The 18,881-nt window shown below is 42.6% G+C and overlaps 1 protein-coding gene across 7 annotated transcripts in view; it reads right to left on the bottom strand.

Annotated features, from left to right (window-relative positions):
- TTC3 (tetratricopeptide repeat domain 3) overlaps positions 1–18,881 on the bottom strand; it is a 167,987-nt gene that overhangs the window by 30,759 nt on the left and 118,347 nt on the right. For all 7 annotated transcript variants that reach the window (XM_073668397.1, XM_073668395.1, XM_073668396.1 and 4 more), the window contains 7 exons: positions 16,446–16,769; positions 15,770–16,036; positions 13,909–13,955; positions 12,258–12,317; positions 11,026–11,099; positions 4,109–4,267; positions 1,770–2,493 (listed from right to left, as the gene is read on the bottom strand). In XM_073668397.1, the coding sequence (XP_073524498.1) occupies positions 1,770–2,493; positions 4,109–4,267; positions 11,026–11,099; positions 12,258–12,317; positions 13,909–13,955; positions 15,770–16,036; positions 16,446–16,769 (1,655 nt within the window). The remainder of the gene's footprint in view (positions 1–1,769; positions 2,494–4,108; positions 4,268–11,025; positions 11,100–12,257; positions 12,318–13,908; positions 13,956–15,769; positions 16,037–16,445; positions 16,770–18,881) is intronic.

Here is an 18,881-nt window from a genome sequence, read left to right as displayed (position 1 = left end):
TTTCTACAGAACAAAGGCACCGATTAGATCACTATAGGTGTGATTTTAATAGGAGCCATATACCTCGTACAAGGCTGTGTTATATTGTCAGTTTAAAGCGACACAATCCCTTTCATTTCTATTTGATTACTTTTGGGCAAGAAACTATTTTTTCCCACCTCCATTATTCGTTCATACAAATCTAAATTTTGTAGTCCCATACCATCGTTCGCTACCAGCCATATTGGACCCGATTTTCCCGAGCCCAATGCAGATCCCCATGGGCACTTGTAACAAGAAACAATACGGGTTGGTACCAGAATCTCGCCAGTTTTTGTACTGGAACCTTTTTTTTCTAGTTGTGTTATTCTATCCATTTGGTACTTTATGTTTACTTATACTGTATATTGTACGCTTATAACAGGTCGCTGTCAGCAGTTTGCCTGAGTATACTTAAAGCTTTATTATTTTATCAGTGGGGTATAATGAGCCATTTATAGGATTGTGAGGATACCCTTTAAGTTCTAACCGTTCTGCTCCTTTAACCCCTTCATGACCGGAGCATTTTTCCCATTTTTTTCGCATTTTCGTTTTTTGCTCCCCTTGTTCCCAGAGCCATATCTTTTTTATTTTTTGGTCAATATGGCCGTGTGACGGCTTATTTTTTTAAGGGACGAGTTGTACTTTTGAACGCCATCACTGGTTTCACCATATCGTGTACTTGAAAACGGGAAAAAAATTCCAAGTGCGGTGAAATTGCAAAAAAAAGTGCAATTCCATAGTTTTTTTTACCACGTTCACTGGATGCCAAGACTGACCTGCCATTATTATTCTTCAGGTCACTACGAGTTCGTAGACACTAAACATGTATAGGTTCTTTTTTTTTTATTTAAGTGGTGAAAAAAAATCTAAAGTTTGGTTTAAAAAAAAAAAAAAAAAGGCGCCATTTTCTGAGACCCGCAGTATCTCTATTTTTTAGGATCTGGTGCCGGGTGAGGGCTTATTTTTCGCACCGAGCTGACGTTTTTATTGATACCATTTTGGGGCAGATGTGATGTTTTCATTGCCCGTTATTGCATTTCATTGCAATGTTGCGGCAACCCAAAAAAAACGTAATTCTGGCGTTTAGAATTTTTTACTCGTTACACTGTTTACTGATCAGATTAATTCTTTTTTTATATTGATCGATCGAGAGATTCTGAACATCGCGATACCAAATATGTGTTGTTGTTTTTTTAAATTATTTTATTTTAAATGGGGTCGAAATCGGGGTGATTTAAACTTTAATATTTTTAAAAACAATTTTTTTTTTTTTACTTTTTGAATGCTTTAATACTCTAGAAGCAGCACTTGCCTGATCGGCTCTGCTACATAGAGGTGATGAGCAGATCGCCTGTACATAGACAGCCACTGGGCGGCGCTCATAGCAATCTAGCCACAACAACCACAGGGGTCTCCTGCAGACCCCAGATTGTCGTGCCAACCCATCGGTGACCCGCGATCACGTGATGGGGTCACCGATGGGCGGGGTAAGTGACAGAGATTGACAGTGGCATTTAACTAGTTAACAGCAGCGGGTGGATCGCGATTCCACCCGCGGCTGTTGTAGGCACAGGTTAGCTGTATAAAGCAGCTGACATGTGCCCGGTTCAGCGCTGGCTCAGCGCCGGAGCCCGTGCTGAACAGGGCTTGATGACGTGGTGCTTACTATTATGTACCACTTCATAAAGGGGTTAAAGCAGAAATGTTTGTCATAAAATATACAAAAAGCAAAGGTTTCATCATCTTACCTGCACCGACACTATAGCAGTCTGAATATTTTTAGGCTGTGTTTCACTCTTGGATGAGAAGGTGTGATTGCTTTGGTCTGATTCTTCTGCATAGGATTTATCTTGGCTTAAATCACTAATAATCTCAGGAGCTGCAGCATCATCATCACAATCATCATCATCATCATCATATTCTATACTAGATGATCCAGATCCATTACTAGAAAAGCTACATACTTCATCCAGATCTTCGTCTAGGACACGGTGGTCAAAAGAGTCACCGTCAATCAGGTCCAACTCCGAATCGGATAACGTCCTGAGGTGGGAGTTGTTAAACGGTTCAGCAAATTTCTGATAATTTAGATCCAAGTCATTATAAAAGGCAGGACGCTCGCTACATTCAGTGGCACTGGAGTCGCTAGACATATATTCAAGGTGGTCAGTCTCATAATAGGAGTCTAAGTTATCACATACGAGGCTAGAAAAGGAAGGCTTGAATTCCTCCGCTGTGGGATTTAGCGGATATTTCTCCCGGAGCGCTGCCAACGCAATATCATAGTTAACGGACAGCGCAATCATGTCTTCCACTATGGTAAATTCGTAAGACTGCAAAAGAAAATTTTTAAGCCCGCCGGCCGCTTCCACCATCCTGTGGGTTTCTTCTGGGAAATCTGTATATTGTCCTATCAAACGTTCATCGTCCGGTTTCAAAGGACCGTGCTCATCTAAAATCTGAGCGAAGTACCTGCAAGAAAAAGACAACGATCTGAGTAGATGTAACAAAGTCTCTGCCACCGGACACTTTTCCAACCAAAAACAAGAAATGGGTTAGGTTTCCCAAGCGGATGAGACTGCGCATGACGGATCATCCACCAATCCATAAAAAAAGGCATGAGAGCGCTGATTGCTCCAAATACCAAAAGAAAACAGGAGGAGGAGGTGAGCTGTGACATGGTAGAGCCTGTGTTATCTACTGTACATAGAGCGGTTATCAGTCACTATACAGGAGGAGGAGGAGGGGAGCTGTGACATCACCTATTGTGAAGGGTGGATCCTGTGTTATCTACTGTATATAGAGCTGTTATCAGTCATTGTACAGGAGGAGGAGGTGAGCTGTGACATCATCCATTGTGAAAGGTGGATCCTGTATTATATACTGTATATAGAGGTGTTATCAGTCATTGTACAGGAGGAGGTGGTGGTGAGCGGTGACATCACCTATTGTGAATGGTGGATCCTGTGTTATCTACTGTATATAGAGGTGTTATCAGTCATTGTACAGGAGGAGGAGGTGAGCTGTGACATCACCTATTGTGAATGGTGGATCCTGTGTTATCTACTGTATATAGAGGTGTAATCAGTCATTGTAGAGGAGGAAGAGGAGGTGAGCTGTGACATCACCTATTGTGAATAGTGGATCCTGTTTTACCTACTGTATATAGAGGTGTAATCAGTCATTGTACAGGAGGAAGAGGAGGTGAGCTGTGACATCACCTATTGTGAATGGTGGATCCTGTGTTATCTACTGTATATAGAGGTGTTATCAGTCACTGTACAGGAGGAGGAGGAGGTGAGCTGTGATATCACCTATTGTGAATGGTGGACCCTGTGTTATCTACTGTATATAGAGGTGATATCAGTCATTGTAATTCTGCCTGTGATAACGGAAGGGAATAGAAAACCACCAAAACAGGATATGTTATATTATGACAGCCAGTAATCAGATTAAAAACTGATAATAGAAAAACTAAAAAAGGGGAAAAAAATAGGGCAAGATTAATCAATTTGTTGGAGCTGGGTGACAATGGTGTGAGAACCCCAAGCGTCATAAAATTATAAGACTTTTCAAATCTTTTTATACGAGAATACGTAAAAGCTCTGATGAATCGGGACCATCGTCCGTCATTTTCTCATGAAATATTCCCTTGAAGGCTAAGCTACAAATGTTAGCATTGGGGTAAGAATAATGTATTAATTCTTGTCATTTTATGACTCGTTATCCTACATTTTCCACCAGTTTTTAATAGCGGATATGATGTCCACCACATACAGGAGTCACAGACACGTGGGATTCCTGCTCTCCTATCTGTTTCCAGAAGTAGCAGCAGCACAGAGGCCATTATACAGCCGTACCGAGCAGTCCGTGAAGAGATCAGGGGGCGGTGGAAGTGGCTCATAGGTGGAGAAAGACGCATATTTCTCATAAGATACATTACAAAGTTCCTTAGATTTACCTGTACAATCGATTTATGCAAAGTTTGCTGAATTGGCAGTGACCATTTGAAGGAAATCTGTCAGCAGGAATGTCCATATTAAACTAAACGCATGCTGACAAGTTTCATTTAAATACCAACACTTACTCATAGAGGGTTTCCCGGCGGATCGGCTCCGAGGAATCAACTATCATGTCCAGGTCACTTTGGTCAAATAAAGCGAACTCATACAGAGTGTCGAACTCGTCTACGTCTCCGCGAAGGGAATCGGGAACCAAAAAGGGTTCATTGGGATCCAAAAGGCTTCTGGGAAAAAAAAGAAGAAATGCAAATATAGTTATAAGATTTTACAAATTGCAGGCCCATTTTTTTTCCTCCCTAAGATTTCATGATTTTATTTTTATTTTTTTATAGTCTACATTGTTTTTTTGAATGATGAATTGTAGTTTTAACACCTTCACGACGCGGACAATATCCATTTTTTTTTTCAGTTTTCCTCCCCTTTTGCCCAGAGCCATAACTTTTTTTTATTTTTCTGTCCAAATAAACATGAGGGCTTGTTTTTTTTGAAGGAGAAGTTGTATTTTTGAATGACAGCGTTCATTTTACCATATAGTGTACTGAAAAATGGGAAAATAAAATCCAAATGGGGAGAAATTGTGGAAAAAAAAAAAAGATCTTCTAGTATGATTCTGCTCATCAGTGCGATTACGGCGACACTAAACAGGTCCAGTTTTTTTTGGGGGGGGTTTTAACCACTTCGCACCAGAGCCTGTTTTTGCCTTCGTGACCGGGCCAATTTTTTCAATTATGACCACTGTCACTTTATGAAGCAATTACTCTGGAACGCTTCAACGGATCCCCCTGATACTGAGATTGTTTTTTCGTGACATATTGTACTTCATGATAGTGGTAAAATTTCTTCGATATCACTTGCGTTTATTTGTGAAAAAATCGGAAATTTGGCGAAAATTTTGAAAATTTTGCAATTTTCAAACTTTGAATTTTCATGCCCTTAAATCAGGGAGATATGTCACACAAAATACTTAATAAATAACATTTCCCACATGTCTACTTTACATCAGCACAATTTTGGAACCAAAATTTTTTTTTGTTAGGGAGCTATAAGGGTTAAAAGTTGACCAGCAATTTCTCATTTTTCCAACAAATTTTACAAAAACATTTTTTTAGGGACCACATCATATTTTAAGTCACTTTGAGGGGTCTTTATGACAGAAAATACCCAAAAGTGACACCGTTCTAAAAACTGCACCCCTCAAGGTGCTCAAAACCACATTGAAGAACTTTATTAACCCTTCAGGTGCTTCACAGGAATTTTTGGAATGTGGAAGAAAAAAATTAACATTTAACTTTTTTCACAAAAATGTTACTTTAGACCCAATTTTTTTTATTTTCACAGGGGTAACAGGAAAAAATGGACCCCAAATTTTTTTGTGCAATTTCTCTTGAGCGTGCTGATACCCCATATGTGAGGGAAAACCACTGTTTGGGCGCACGGCAGGGCTCGGAAAGGAAGGAGCGCCATTAGACTTTTTGAATGTAAAATTTGTCTGAATAATTAGCAGATGCCATGTTGCGTTTGGAGAGCTCCTGATGTGACTAAACAGTGGAAACCCCCCACAAGTGACACCATTTTGGAAACTAGACCCCTTAGGGAACATATCTAGATGTGTGGTGAGCACCTTGAACCCCAAGGTGCTTCACAGAAGTTTATAATATTGAGCTGTAAAAATAAAATTTTCACATTTTTCCCACAAAAACGTTTTTCATCCCTTAATTTTCCATTATCATAATGGTAATAGGATAAATTGCACCATGAAATTTGTTGTGCAATTTCACCTGAACATGCCGATACCCCATATGTGGGGGAAAACCACTGTTTGGGCGCACGGCAGGGTTTGGAAGGGAAGGAGCGCCATTTGACTTTTTGAATGTAAAATTTGTCTGAATAATTAGCAGACACCATGTTGCATTTGGAGAGCCCCTGATGTGCCTAAACAGTGGAAACCCCCCACAAGTGACACCATTTTGGAAACTAGACCCCTTAGGGAACTTATCTAGATGTGTGCTGAGCACCTTGAACCCCAAAGTGCTTCACAGAAGTTTATAATAAATCAGCTGTAAAAATAAAATTTTCACATTTTTCCCGCAAAAACGTTTTTCATCCCTTAATTTTGCATTATCATAAGGGTAATAGGATAAATTGCACCATGAAATTTGTTGTGCAATTTCTCCTGAACACGCCGATACCCCATATGTGGAGGCAAACCACTGTTTGGGCGCACGGCAGGGCTCGGAAGGGAAGGAGCGCCATTTGACTTTTTGAATGTAAAATTTGTTTGAATAATTAGCGGACGCCATGTTGCATTTGGGGAGCCCCTGATGTGCCTAAACAGTGGAAACCCCCCACAAGTGACACCATTTTGGAAACTAGACCCCTTAGGGAACTTATCTAGATGTGTGGTGAGCACCTTGAACCCCAAGGTGCTTCACAGAAGTTTATAATATTGAGCTGTAAAAATAAAATTTTCACATTTTTCCCACAAAAACGTTTTTCATCCCTTAATTTTCCATTATCATAATGGTAATAGGATAAATTGCACCATGAAATTTGTTGTGCAATTTCACCTGAACATGCCGATACCCCATATGTGGGGGAAAACCACTGTTTGGGCGCACGGCAGGGTTTGGAAGGGAAGGAGCGCCATTTGACTTTTTGAATGTAAAATTTGTCTGAATAATTAGCAGACACCATGTTGCATTTGGAGAGCCCCTGATGTGCCTAAACAGTGGAAACCCCCCACAAGTGACACCATTTTGGAAACTAGACCCCTTAGGGAACTTATCTAGATGTGTGCGGAGCACCTTGAACCCCAAAGTGCTTCACAGAAGTTTATAATAAATCAGCTGTAAAAATAAAATTTTCACATTTTTCCCGCAAAAACGTTTTTCATCCCTTAATTTTGCATTATCATAAGGGTAATAGGATAAATTGCACCATGAAATTTGTTGTGCAATTTCTCCTGAACACGCCGATACCCCATATGTGGAGGCAAACCACTGTTTGGGCGCACGGCAGGGCTCGGAAGGGAAGGAGCGCCATTTGACTTTTTGAATGTAAAATTTGTTTGAATAATTAGCGGACGCCATGTTGCATTTGGGGAGCCCCTGATGTGCCTAAACAGTGGAAACCCCCCACAAGTGACACCATTTTGGAAACTAGACCCCTTAGGGAACTTATCTAGATGTGTGGTGAGCACCTTGAACCCCAAGGTGCTTCACAGAAGTTTATAATAATCAGCTGTAAAAATAAAATTTTCACATTTTTCCCGCAAAAACGTTTTTCATCCCTTAATTTTGCATTATCATAAGGGTAATAGGATAAATTGCACCATGAAATTTGTTGTGCAATTTCTCCTGAACACGCCGATACCCCATATGTGGAGGCAAACCACTGTTTGGGCGCACGGCAGGGCTCGGAAGGGAAGGAGCGCCATTTGACTTTTTGAATGTAAAATTTGTTTGAATAATTAGCGGACGCCATGTTGCATTTGGGGAGCCCCTGATGTGCCTAAACAGTGGAAACCCCTCACAAGTGACACCATTTTGGAAACTAGACCCCTTAGGGAACTTATCTAGATATGTGGTGAGCACCTTGCACCCCCAGCTGCTTCACAGAAGTTTATAATATTGAGCCATAAAAATAAAATTTTCACATTTTTCCCACAAAAAATGTTTTCCTTTCCCTAATTTTGTACTATCACAAGGGTAACAGGATAAATTGCACCATGAAATGTGTTGTTCAATTTCTCCTGAACACGCCGATACCCCATATGTGGGGGAAAACCACTGCTTTGGTGTACGGCAGGGTTCGGAAGAGAAAGGAGCGCTATGTTGGTTGGGATAGGTTGCAGACACCATGTCACATTTGAAGAGTCGCTGACATGCCGAAACAGCAGAAACCCCCACAAGTGACCCCATTTTGTAAACTACACCTCTCAAGGAATTCATCTAGGGAAGTAGTGAGTATTTTTTAATTTTTAAATTTATACCATTGGGCAGTGAAAAAAGCATAATTATATTTTTACCACAAAAAAATGTTTTACCCTCAGATTTTACATTTTCACACAGGGCAATGGGTAAAAATGGTGCCGAAATGTGTCACACAATTTTTTCTAAAAGTGGCAATACCCCATATGTGGCTGTATCGTACCGCTCAGCCATACGGCGAGATCTGGGGGGGACGGAGTGCTATTTGACAATTGGAGAACAAATTATTGTAGAATAGGCATTTGGATTTGGGAGCACAAAATTTTCTGAATTTCTTTTGGGGGGCAAGGGCCATTTCGCTTTTACAGAGCCTTTCTGCTACCAGTAACTTGGAAGTCCCTTATATTTTTAACAGATGACGGACCTGAGTGGGGACTAGCTTTTTTTGAGGACTGAGTTGAAGCTTTTATTGGGAACATTTTACGTAACATTTATCCGGCGCTCTAGGCTGAGCACTTACATCGGGGTTTCCATCTAAATTTCCAAGTGATGTAATTCAGATGAAACCCCTGCGGGATCCATTCACTGTAATGAGGCAGCAGAGTTACTCTGGACTCCATCTGGCCTCTGTTTAGCGGTGTCCTTTTTTTCAGAAGTGCACAAAACTGTGGCCAACCGCACTTTTATGCACGCCTAAAACAAATGACACCGTGGGATCACAGGCCAGACGGCATCCACAGTGGCCTATATCTGCCTCATTACAGGGAATCTTCCATCATGGGTTCCGGCTGAATCACGTATTTCAGAGATTTACATGGAAACTCTGGTGTAAGTGCTCAGCGCAGAACGCAGGATAAATGTGTGCCGAGCCATACTGCGATCTTTGGGAGACATAATAAACAAATCAGTAGCAGGTGAAGAATTGGTTTTATTTATTTTTTACGCCGTTCCTAGTGTGATATAACTGATTAGATTACTTTATTCTTCGGGTCGGTGCGATTACAGAGATACCAGATTTATATCGGGTTTTTATGATTGACAGCTGTCACACACTAAGAGACGCTTTTTTTTTTGCAAAATCTAGTTTTTGCATCGCCATATTTTGAGAGCTATAATTTTTCCATATGTCGGCCGACAGAGTCATGTGACGGCTTGTTTTTTGCGGGACGAGTTGATATTTTTATTGGTACCATTTGTGGGTACGTGACATTTTTTGATCGCTTTCTATTCCGTTTTTTGGGAGGTAAAATTAACAAAAACCAACAATTCAGGAATTGTTTTTTGAGGTTTTTTTTTATGCCGTTCTGCGTGTGGTAAAAGTGATCAGGCAGCGTTATTCTTCGGGTCAGTACGTTTACAGCGATACTACACTTACTGTATATTTTTTTATGTTTTGGCGCTTTTACACAATAAAACAATTTTATAGAAAAAATATTTTTTTTGCATTGCTTTATTCTGAGAGGTATAACTTTTTTATTTTTTGGCTGATGGAGCTGTATAGCGGCTTGATTTTTGCGGAACAAGATGACGTTTTCAGTGGTACCATTTCTATTTTCATTTTGCTTTTTGATCGCATTTTTTTCCACTTTTTGTTTGGCGATATGAGGAAAAAGCATAGTTTTTTGCTCCGTTTTTTATTTATTTTTATTACGGTGTACACATAAGGAGTTAATTAGTGTGACAGTTTTATAGCTCGGGTTGTTTCGGACGCGGCAATACCAAATATGTGTACTTTTTTTATTTTTGCATAAATATATGGATTTATCGGTTTAATATTTTATTTATTTATTTTTATTTAATTTGTATTTTTTTTTTAACAAAACATTTTTTTTTACTTTTTTTTTACATTTTTACTTAGTCCCTGTATGGGACATTAATTTTTATTTTTCTGATCCCTGATCTCATGTAATGTAATAGACATGTATTACATTATATGAGATCTTCACTGACTGTTTCAGTCTCCTGCCTGGCATCAGCTACAGGCTGATGCCAGGCAGGAGATCTAATCAGGTCCCGATGATGTTCCCTGTCAGAGCTAACGCTCTGCACCGCTCTCACAGCGCTTGTAGGACCCTGGGGGTCCTGAGCACTGCGAGACCACCCACCGTTTTTAAATGTCCGCGCTGCACAGAGCCCAGGCAGCGCGGACGTTTATCTACAGTGGGCGGTCGGGAAGCGGTTAAATTACTTTAGTGGTGAAAAAAACAACAACAAAGTTTGTAAATAACTATTTTTTTGGATTGTGTCGCCATTTTTCGAGACCAGTAACAATTTAATTTTTTGGTCGATGGAGATGAACGATGGCTTATTTTTTTGCGGGGTGAGATGATATTTTTTATGAATGCCATTTTGGGATAGATATAACATTTTGATCGCTTGTTACAGCATTTTTTGTGGTATTGCAGTTACCAAAAACTAGTAATTTTGTAGTTTTTGAAAAAAAAATTGTTTACCTATCAGATTATTTTTATATATTGGAGTTTTCTGAATGTGGTGATACCACGTGTATTTTTTTTAAATTATTATTATTTTTAATGGGGGAACTGATTTTTTTTTTTTTTTACTTTTCACTTCCTGTTCTTAATAGTCCCCTTAGGGGACTTGAAGTTGCAAGCATTTGATAAGCATTGCTAGCAAAAATCATGGTCTCCTTTGAAGCCCGGCCACAGGCAGGGCTTCAAAAGGAGCTTTGTAAAGACAAGCATGGAGGTCTTGACACAGACCCCCTGCTGTCATGTTGCTCCCAGAAATCCCAATACTATTGGCAACTGTAGGAAAGGAGCTACATAGAAGCAGCGGCGGTGAGGCGGACTGAACGTCGGCGAGGCGGACTGAACGTCGGCGAGGCGGACTGAACGTCGGCGAGACGGACTGAACGTCAGAGAGACGGACTGAACGTCAGAGAGACGAGTGAGCACCGGACGGCCGAGAGCAGGAGGCTATACTCTATTGCCAGCTCAAAAATTTTACATTCGCCGTGGCAAGCTCTATTGAACGTAGACATTGTAGAAAATCCAGACAGAGACTGAATACAGTACAGCGAACAGACTCACAAGGTATTTTCTTCAGTAAAGATATCTTCATCTTGTGATCTAGTACTGACGGCTCCTGACAACTTGTAAGTGGGCTGAAAAGCAAAATGGAAGAGAGGAAAACAGATTTAGCACTGAACATCGATAGAAATTATTTTTACGGAAATTATTTTTACGGAAAGCAGAAGCTGTGCTAATAAAAAATAAAAATAAACACCACAAAAAACAAAGACACAGAATCAGAAACCACAAATATTATAGGATTAGATTCAGTCTAGCATCGACCAAAAACCATGGGCAGAATTTAAGGGGTATATATGTAGAAAGTTTTGAAGTTACCATAATCGCTGAGACCCCTACCAATCCCTGGAACAGGACTGTTTTATCAGCATGTGATTATCGCTAGAAGCCTAGTAGTCCTTCTCTGTATAACCAAGCCCACACCCCTGCAGTATGTGGAAGCGTGACCCGTCACATGACTAAATGACGTCATGGCAGGTCCTTTTAAGACCACCGCGAGCTGCCAGCAAGCCAGGACGGATCGGATAAGGACACCGGGGGCCATCAGAAGGTAAGTATAATATTTATTTTTTACCATTCTTTTACGGTCACACTATATAAATCCATGCTGTTTGCATGGATTTATATTGTGTGACCAAGTTGTCAAGCACTTTCCAAGTGATGCTAAAATCGCTTGGAAAGCGTTTGTCAACCCGCATGCAGAAATGCATGTGAAAAAAGCTTCACATCCGCTTGTCCCTGGCAGGAAAAACGCACGTACAATCCGCATGTACAATCCGCATGCAGAATCCGCATGTACAATCCGCATGCAGAATCCGCACGCACAATCCGCACGCACAATCCGCACGCACAATCCGCACGCACAATCCACATGTGTTTTTTTCTGCCAGGGAGATGCAGAAATGCTCAGGAAAAATCCGGAGCATTTCTGCATCGTGGACACATAGCCTAAAGAAAAGGACTTCAGGTCGAAACAACCAGTTAATCAGAACTGTGATCAAGACGTGAAGAGGAGAAATGAATGGCGACAGTGATCAATAAGTATACTAATACATGCACTGTGTAACAGGTAATGAGGCTATGACAATGCAATATACGAGTCGTCATGGTTTAATATAACAGCGATTGCTTAGCTAACCAAAACCATACAGAGTTTTTCGAGAGGATACCGTGAGATTCATTTTAATATTGCTTTGTAGAGGCGCAAAAAAAATAAAAATAAATAATTTTACCTTTACGGTTTGATTCCGTTTCTTTTTTTTGTGTTTAGTCTTAAGGTTCATACATATATTCTATCGGAAAGAGGAGATGGAAGTTTGCATTAATAATCACAATCCACAGTTATGGGAAAATGAAATACATAGGACAGTACATCATCATAATAAGACTGTAATACTCCGAGGTGATGTGCATTTAGAGAGGTTCTCTCAAGTTGATATATTGGTAAACATATTTCTTTCTTTTGATTAAATGCAAGCTTGATTTGACATTCGTCATTCAGACTTGTACATGTACGAGGCAGAAATATAGGTGTAGTATCGGAGCATTACACCTGCGCACTAAATGGTAGAATCTGTCCGACTCAGCTGCCTGTAAAAGGTAAATCGGCGGTCCTTAATCCCTGCATTAACGTTAGAGCTTTGGTTGGAAGCGTTTCATAGATTTCCCCAGCAGCAAATAATAACGTAATTCATCTTTACATTATACCCCAGAGTTAGTTACTTTGCGCCTTTTAAACCACAAAAAAATATATAGGCTGCCTGATGATTGCTGCCGTAGGCGCTCACAACCCGCATACTGAGCTTTTTATTTCGCACCTTATGGGATTGTGTCATAATTCAAAGATTGTGGTCAATATTTTATCAGAAGTGGTGAAAGTTCCTGTAAACTATAAGGCAGAGATGGGTCTATTCTGAATTCTAGATGATCAACCTTGTCATTAATCTTTGGTGTCTTTGCTTCTGCTTTAAACATGCCACAATCACAGCTATCCTGAAGAAACCATCCCTCAACCCGACCTCTACGTCCATATCGCAGCTCCAGTTCACTCCAAACTCCCTGAACGGCACGTCCACGCTGAACTTTCCTCCCAAGTCTCGTTCAGCTCGCTATTTGACAACCTACACTCCACCAAAACCGCCCTGACCAAAATTACTAACGACTTACTAACCGCCAAACCCAACAGACAATTCTCTATACTCCTTCTTCTAGACCGGTCTCCTGCCTTCAACACAGTCAACTACTACAGATCCTCTCTTCTCTTGCCATCACAGACCCTTGTCCTCTCCTGTATCTCCTCCTACCTCACTATCTGCACATTGCTAAACATGGCGAACCAGAAGATCGGTGGGAAGAGCTGATCGCCACCATCTCAAGGTGGACATGAAGGGATCTGATCAGTAATTATTTTAACGGCCTTCATCTCGATCTGGAGCCATGGTGACTGGATGGATGAATGGTCTGTAGGAAGATCTATCTTGTGCAAGCCTAAATAGACCAACTAGGGTCTTCTCCACATTATCTTGATCGTTTCAAGCCATGGGGGTTGCTGGTCTTCCTCATCGCCTTGTTCCTTCTAGTCTTCCAACCATGATGTCCTTCTCCAGTGATTGTTCTCTTCGTAGGATGTGTCCAGAGTAGGCAAGTCGTAGCTTGGTGATCCTTGCTTCGGGTGACATGTTGATTTGCTTGTTCTTCTTGCCATCCATGGTATTGATAACCTCCTTCACCAGCACCACATTTCGAAGGCGTTGATTCTTCTTCAGTCTTTTTCCTTTATCGTCCAGCTTCCGCATGCATAGGTTACCACAGAAAAGACCAAACTATGTACAATAATTATTTCTGGGGTCCAAAATAAAAAGAACGAACAAGTGACCAACTTACATTGTACTTTTCAAAGGATTGCTTGGGAACTTCAACCCGGGGTATATCTGTAATAAAAGGGTTACAAGCCTACATGAGTCCAGGGTATCCGTACTGATTAAATGATTGTAGAAGCATAACTGCAGAAAATATATAAGGTGGAAACATATATCGTCTGAGGTAAGGGGAATGTCTTATTTAGACAACACCAGTGTAATAGTAGGGTAAATGATTGCCGTAGAGGAGTCCTGATGTCTCTGCATTACACATCTCACCGGTTCCAATAATCCATGCTTTATACAAAGCTGAGGACTTGTTGGCAGCATTCAGTAACAGCTGAGCCCCGACCTTGCGATCAGCTCATGTCCGACCTGTGTGATTCTAAATATCAGACTAAGTATTTGCATCTGTGTATTTGCCTCTTTTATAGGGTTATTCTCATTTCAGCAATGATCCCTGGTGATCCGGCCTCTGGGACCTCCCCTCCCTCCTCAACGACTGGGACTGCAGCGCTGCATGCCCTTCGCAGCTTTTTTTCTGCATGTTAGCGCTCACAATCACCCGGCCGTACAGGGAACCTCATTCGCTTGAGGTATGCTGCAGAGGGTGTAAGGAAACAACCCATGTATAGAGGAAAAAAAAACAAAACTGTGGAGCCCATTCAAAAATCAACGATTATTAAGCATATAATAATGTACATGCCATGACTTACTAAGATAGGACTGGTCACTTGAAGGGTTGTTCTGGCTCTGCTCACCTGCGGACGGCCAGTGACTTAACGTATGCAAATATTTGCCAGAACGCATGCACTTTCAGCAGCTATCTTCAACCTTTACAATTCATTGTAAAAGGACAAGGCTCCCAGTATGTATGGGACTTGACGTCACCGGCACCTTCTGGTATTTAAGTGAGTGGTGACCAAGAACCCATTAAAAGGAAAACCAAGTAATGCTATTCACCTGCAAGTAAATAGCGTTTTCTAAGGTGTCAGGTTACCTTTAAAAAGGGGTATTCCCATCTCCAAGATCCAAGCCCATTATGTAGTAGGTGTAATAATAATATTAGCAAATACCTCCAATTAGAAATGTTGTATAGTTCTTCTGATTCGCTATGTCGCTTACCCCATGTGCAGGGCATTGCAGTAGGTTAGGTATCCATGGTTACGACCACTAGCTAACTGTCACTATATCAGTGGTCGTAACTGTGGATACTTAAGGTCCTGCACATGTGGAAAGAAACATAAATCAGAAAAACTATACTACATTTGTAATTGGAGGTATTTGCTAATATTATTATTATTACATCTACTACATAACGGGATTGGATCTTGGAGATGGAAATACCTCTAAGTTTGGAACCACAAATGCAGCTTTTGGTGGGGGTCTTTGAAACAAAACCAAGAGTGGATTCAACAGGAATGAACATAAAAATGTATTCTTCTTGTCGCTCAATCCATCCCTGGACCTCAGAGTGCATCAAAAACCACGTGTTTCCAGCCCAAAAGGAGGTTAATCTGGCCATACACATTAGATATCTAACAGTCATCTTTCCCAACTCCCCCATACACGGTAACGCTTGGCTATGCGCCCTTGTGTTCTCCATGAGAAAGACTTTTTCAGCCCTCTGGCTGCAGTTTATCAACAGGATCGGGCGATTTAGTTTCAGCTGCCTAATACATATATCCCTGGGAAAAATTCTGGGGACACTAAATGGTTGGCAGATCCCACAGCAATCGGTAAAAAACTCAATATGTGGAGGTCACCTGGAAACATTTTGTTGCAAATTTGCATTTATTTTAAATACATTTTAGAATCCCAAAACTTTATACATCACGGAGATAACCGGGTTTCTAATAAATATAATAAATATAATTGCTGCTCACCCATCTCTTGGAAATATTTATCTAATTCTTTCTCCAGGTCGCACTCTGATGCAATATGCTTGTTATCTTCAAGAAACCATAAGAAACAGCGGAAACCTTCTATACCCATAGTGGATAGGAAGTCAAACAGATTGTCTGCGGAAACGTCCATCATATAGTTTAGGTTCTTCCCATAGGTTTCGTTCCATAAACTTACTACACCGTCAGGCTTAACGTTTTTCAGACGCTCTCTATTATGATCTCGAAATTCTACCGCTGCTTCCAAACCTTGAGAAAAAGAAATGAATACCACTTTTATAAGTCACAGATATACATCTTCAACCAAGCCGTATGTAGGTGTGCCATCATCAGTAGTTTTGGGGAAGTAGGCAGATTGTAGAAATTTCAGCAACCGTAAATGAGCTCCATATATCAAGAAGGCAGTTATTTATGCAATCTTTCATAGAAATATAAGAAAAATGGAGTATCAACAATGAAAATTGTCCCAGTTAATAGAGGGGTTATACATGATGCAGTTTCTGTACACAGCAGGATATATAGCTGATAGGGAAAGTGGGAAGGAAAAGATTAGTGGATTACTGTACCAGGAAAAGATGTAAATTCTTACAATACGAGTTACAGTGTAGATACGTTTTGCACAGGTCAAGTTATTAGATAATAACAATAGATAACTTACCTTTATTATTTACTATAAAGAGCCAGTCGTACAGATTTACAGTTATATGTTCATCCTGCAGGATCAGCAAATAAAGAAATATTCGGGTTTTCACCCTATCGCTTAATTTGTACAAATAGGTTAGAAAACTCTTCATTTTACTACTGGACTGGGCGCTGCTATTCTTCTCCAGCTCCTCCAGCTTCTCTGGACTTATAATGCTCCAAACACATACTGACTCCCAGAAGCCTGGAAAGCTGCCAGGACATCCACGTTTTATCAGACCCTCCTTCTTTAATACTTGTGTCAATAATGGATCCCATTTCACACGGCGGCCGTTAGTCACTGGAAGGAGGAAGGCAGAAAGAAACAACATGAAGATGCAATGAAGTTTCACAGTGTGGAGAGAAGGGGCGGGGCCAGGAAGGAGAAAGAAGGCGGGGGGGAGACAGGGAGGAGAGAGAAGGGGGTAGGGGGACAGGGAGGAGAGAAGAAAGAGCAGGGGCGGACAGGGAGGAGAGAGAAGAAAGAGGAGGGGGGAGACAGGGAGGAGAGAGAAGAAAGAGGAGGGGAGACAGGGAGGAGAGAGAAGAAAGAGGAGGGGCGGACAGGGAGGAGAGAGAAGAAAGAGGAGGGGGGAGACAGGGAGGAGAGAGAAGAAAGAGGAGGGGAGACAGGGAGGAGAGAGAAGAAAGAGGAGGGGAGACAGGGAGGAGAGAGAAGAAAGAGGAGGGGCGGACAGGGAGGAGAGAGAAGAAAGAGGAGGGGAGACAGGGAGGAGAGAGAAGAAAGAGGAGGGGCGGACAGGGAGGAGAGAGAAGAAAGAGGAGGGGAGACAGGGAGGAGAGAGAAGAAAGAGGAGGGGGGACAGGGAGGAGAGAAGAAAGAGCAGGGGCGGACAGGGAGGAGAGAGAAGAAAGAGGAGGGGGGAGACAGGGAGGAGAGAGAAGGGGGTAGGGGGACAGGGAGGAGAGAAGAAAGAGCAGGGGCGGACAGGGAGGAGAGAGAAGAAAGAGCAGGGGCGGACAGGGAGGAGAGAGAAGAAAGAGGAGGGGCGGACAGGGAGGAGAGAGACGAAAGAGGAGGGGGGACAGGGAGGAGAGAGAAGAAAGAGGAGGGGGGAGACAGGGAGGAGAGAGAAGAAAGAGGAGGGGGAGACAGGGAGGAGAGAGAAGAAAGAGCAGGGGCGAGACAGGGAGGAGAGAGAAGAAAGAGCAGGGGCGAGACAGGGAGGAGAGAGAAGAAAGAGGAGGGGCGGACAGGGAGGAGAGAGAAGAAAGAGGAGGGGAGACAGGGAGGAGAGAGAAGAAAGAGGAGGGGGGAGACAGGGAGGAGAGAGAAGAAAGAGGAGGGGGGAGACAGGGAGGAGAGAGAAGAAAGAGGAGGGGGAGACAGGGAGGAGAGAGAAGAAAGAGCAGGGGCGAGACAGGGAGGAGAGAGAAGAAAGAGGAGGGGCGGACAGGGAGGAGAGAGAAGAAAGAGGAGGGGAGACAGGGAGGAGAGAGAAGAAAGAGGAGGGGAGACAGGGAGGAGAGAGAAGAAAGAGGAGGGGGGACAGGGAGGAGAGAGAAGAAAGAGCAGGGGCGGACAGGGAGGAGAGAGACGAAAGAGGAGGGGGGAGACAGGGAGGAGAGAGAAGAAAGAGGAGGGGAGACAGGGAGGAGAGAGAAGAAAGAGCAGGGGCGGACAGGGAGGAGAGAGACGAAAGAGGAGGGGGGAGACAGGGAGGAGAGAGAAGAAAGAGGAGGGGAGACAGGGAGGAGAGAGAAGAAAGAGCAGGGGCGGACAGGGAGGAGAGAGAAGAAAGAGGAGGGGGGAGACAGGGAGGAGAGAGAAGAAAGAGGAGGGGAGACAGGGAGGAGAGAGAAGAAAGAGCAGGGGCGGACAGGGAGGAGAGAGACGAAAGAGGAGGGGAGACAGGGAGGAGAGAGAAGAAAGAGGAGGGGAGACAGGGAGGAGAGAGAAGAAAGAGCAGGGGAGACAGGGAGGAGAGAGAAGGGGGTAGGAGGACAGGGAGGAGAGAAGAAAGAGCAGGGGCGGACAGGGAGGAGAGAGAAGAAAGAGGAGGGGGGAGACAGGGAGGAGAGAGAAGAAAGAGGAGGGGGGAGACAGGGAGGAGAGAGAAGAAAGAGGAGGGGGGAGACAGGGAGGAGAGGGAAGAAAGAGGAGGGGAGACAGGGAGGAGAGAGAAGAAAGAGCAGGGGCGGACAGGGAGGAGAGAGAAGAAAGAGGAGGGGGGAGACAGGGAGGAGAGAGAAGAAAGAGGAGGGGGGAGACAGGGAGGAGAGAGAAGAAAGAGGAGGGGAGACAGGGAGGAGAGAGAAGAAAGAGCAGGGGCGGACAGGGAGGAGAGAGAAGAAAGAGGAGGGGAGACAGGGAGGAGAGAGAAGAAAGAGGAGGGGAGACAGGGAGGAGAGAGAAGAAAGAGGAGGGCGGAGACAGGGAGGAGAGAGAAGA

Source organism: Phyllobates terribilis, unplaced genomic scaffold (assembly GCF_046119375.1).
Source record: "Phyllobates terribilis strain yellow unplaced genomic scaffold, ASM4611937v1 Scaffold_2__4_contigs__length_985480577, whole genome shotgun sequence".
Lineage (NCBI taxonomy): Eukaryota > Metazoa > Chordata > Amphibia > Anura > Dendrobatidae > Phyllobates > Phyllobates terribilis.
Note: the sequence above shows the minus strand (reverse complement) of the source record. Positions and strands in the feature narration are given on the sequence as shown.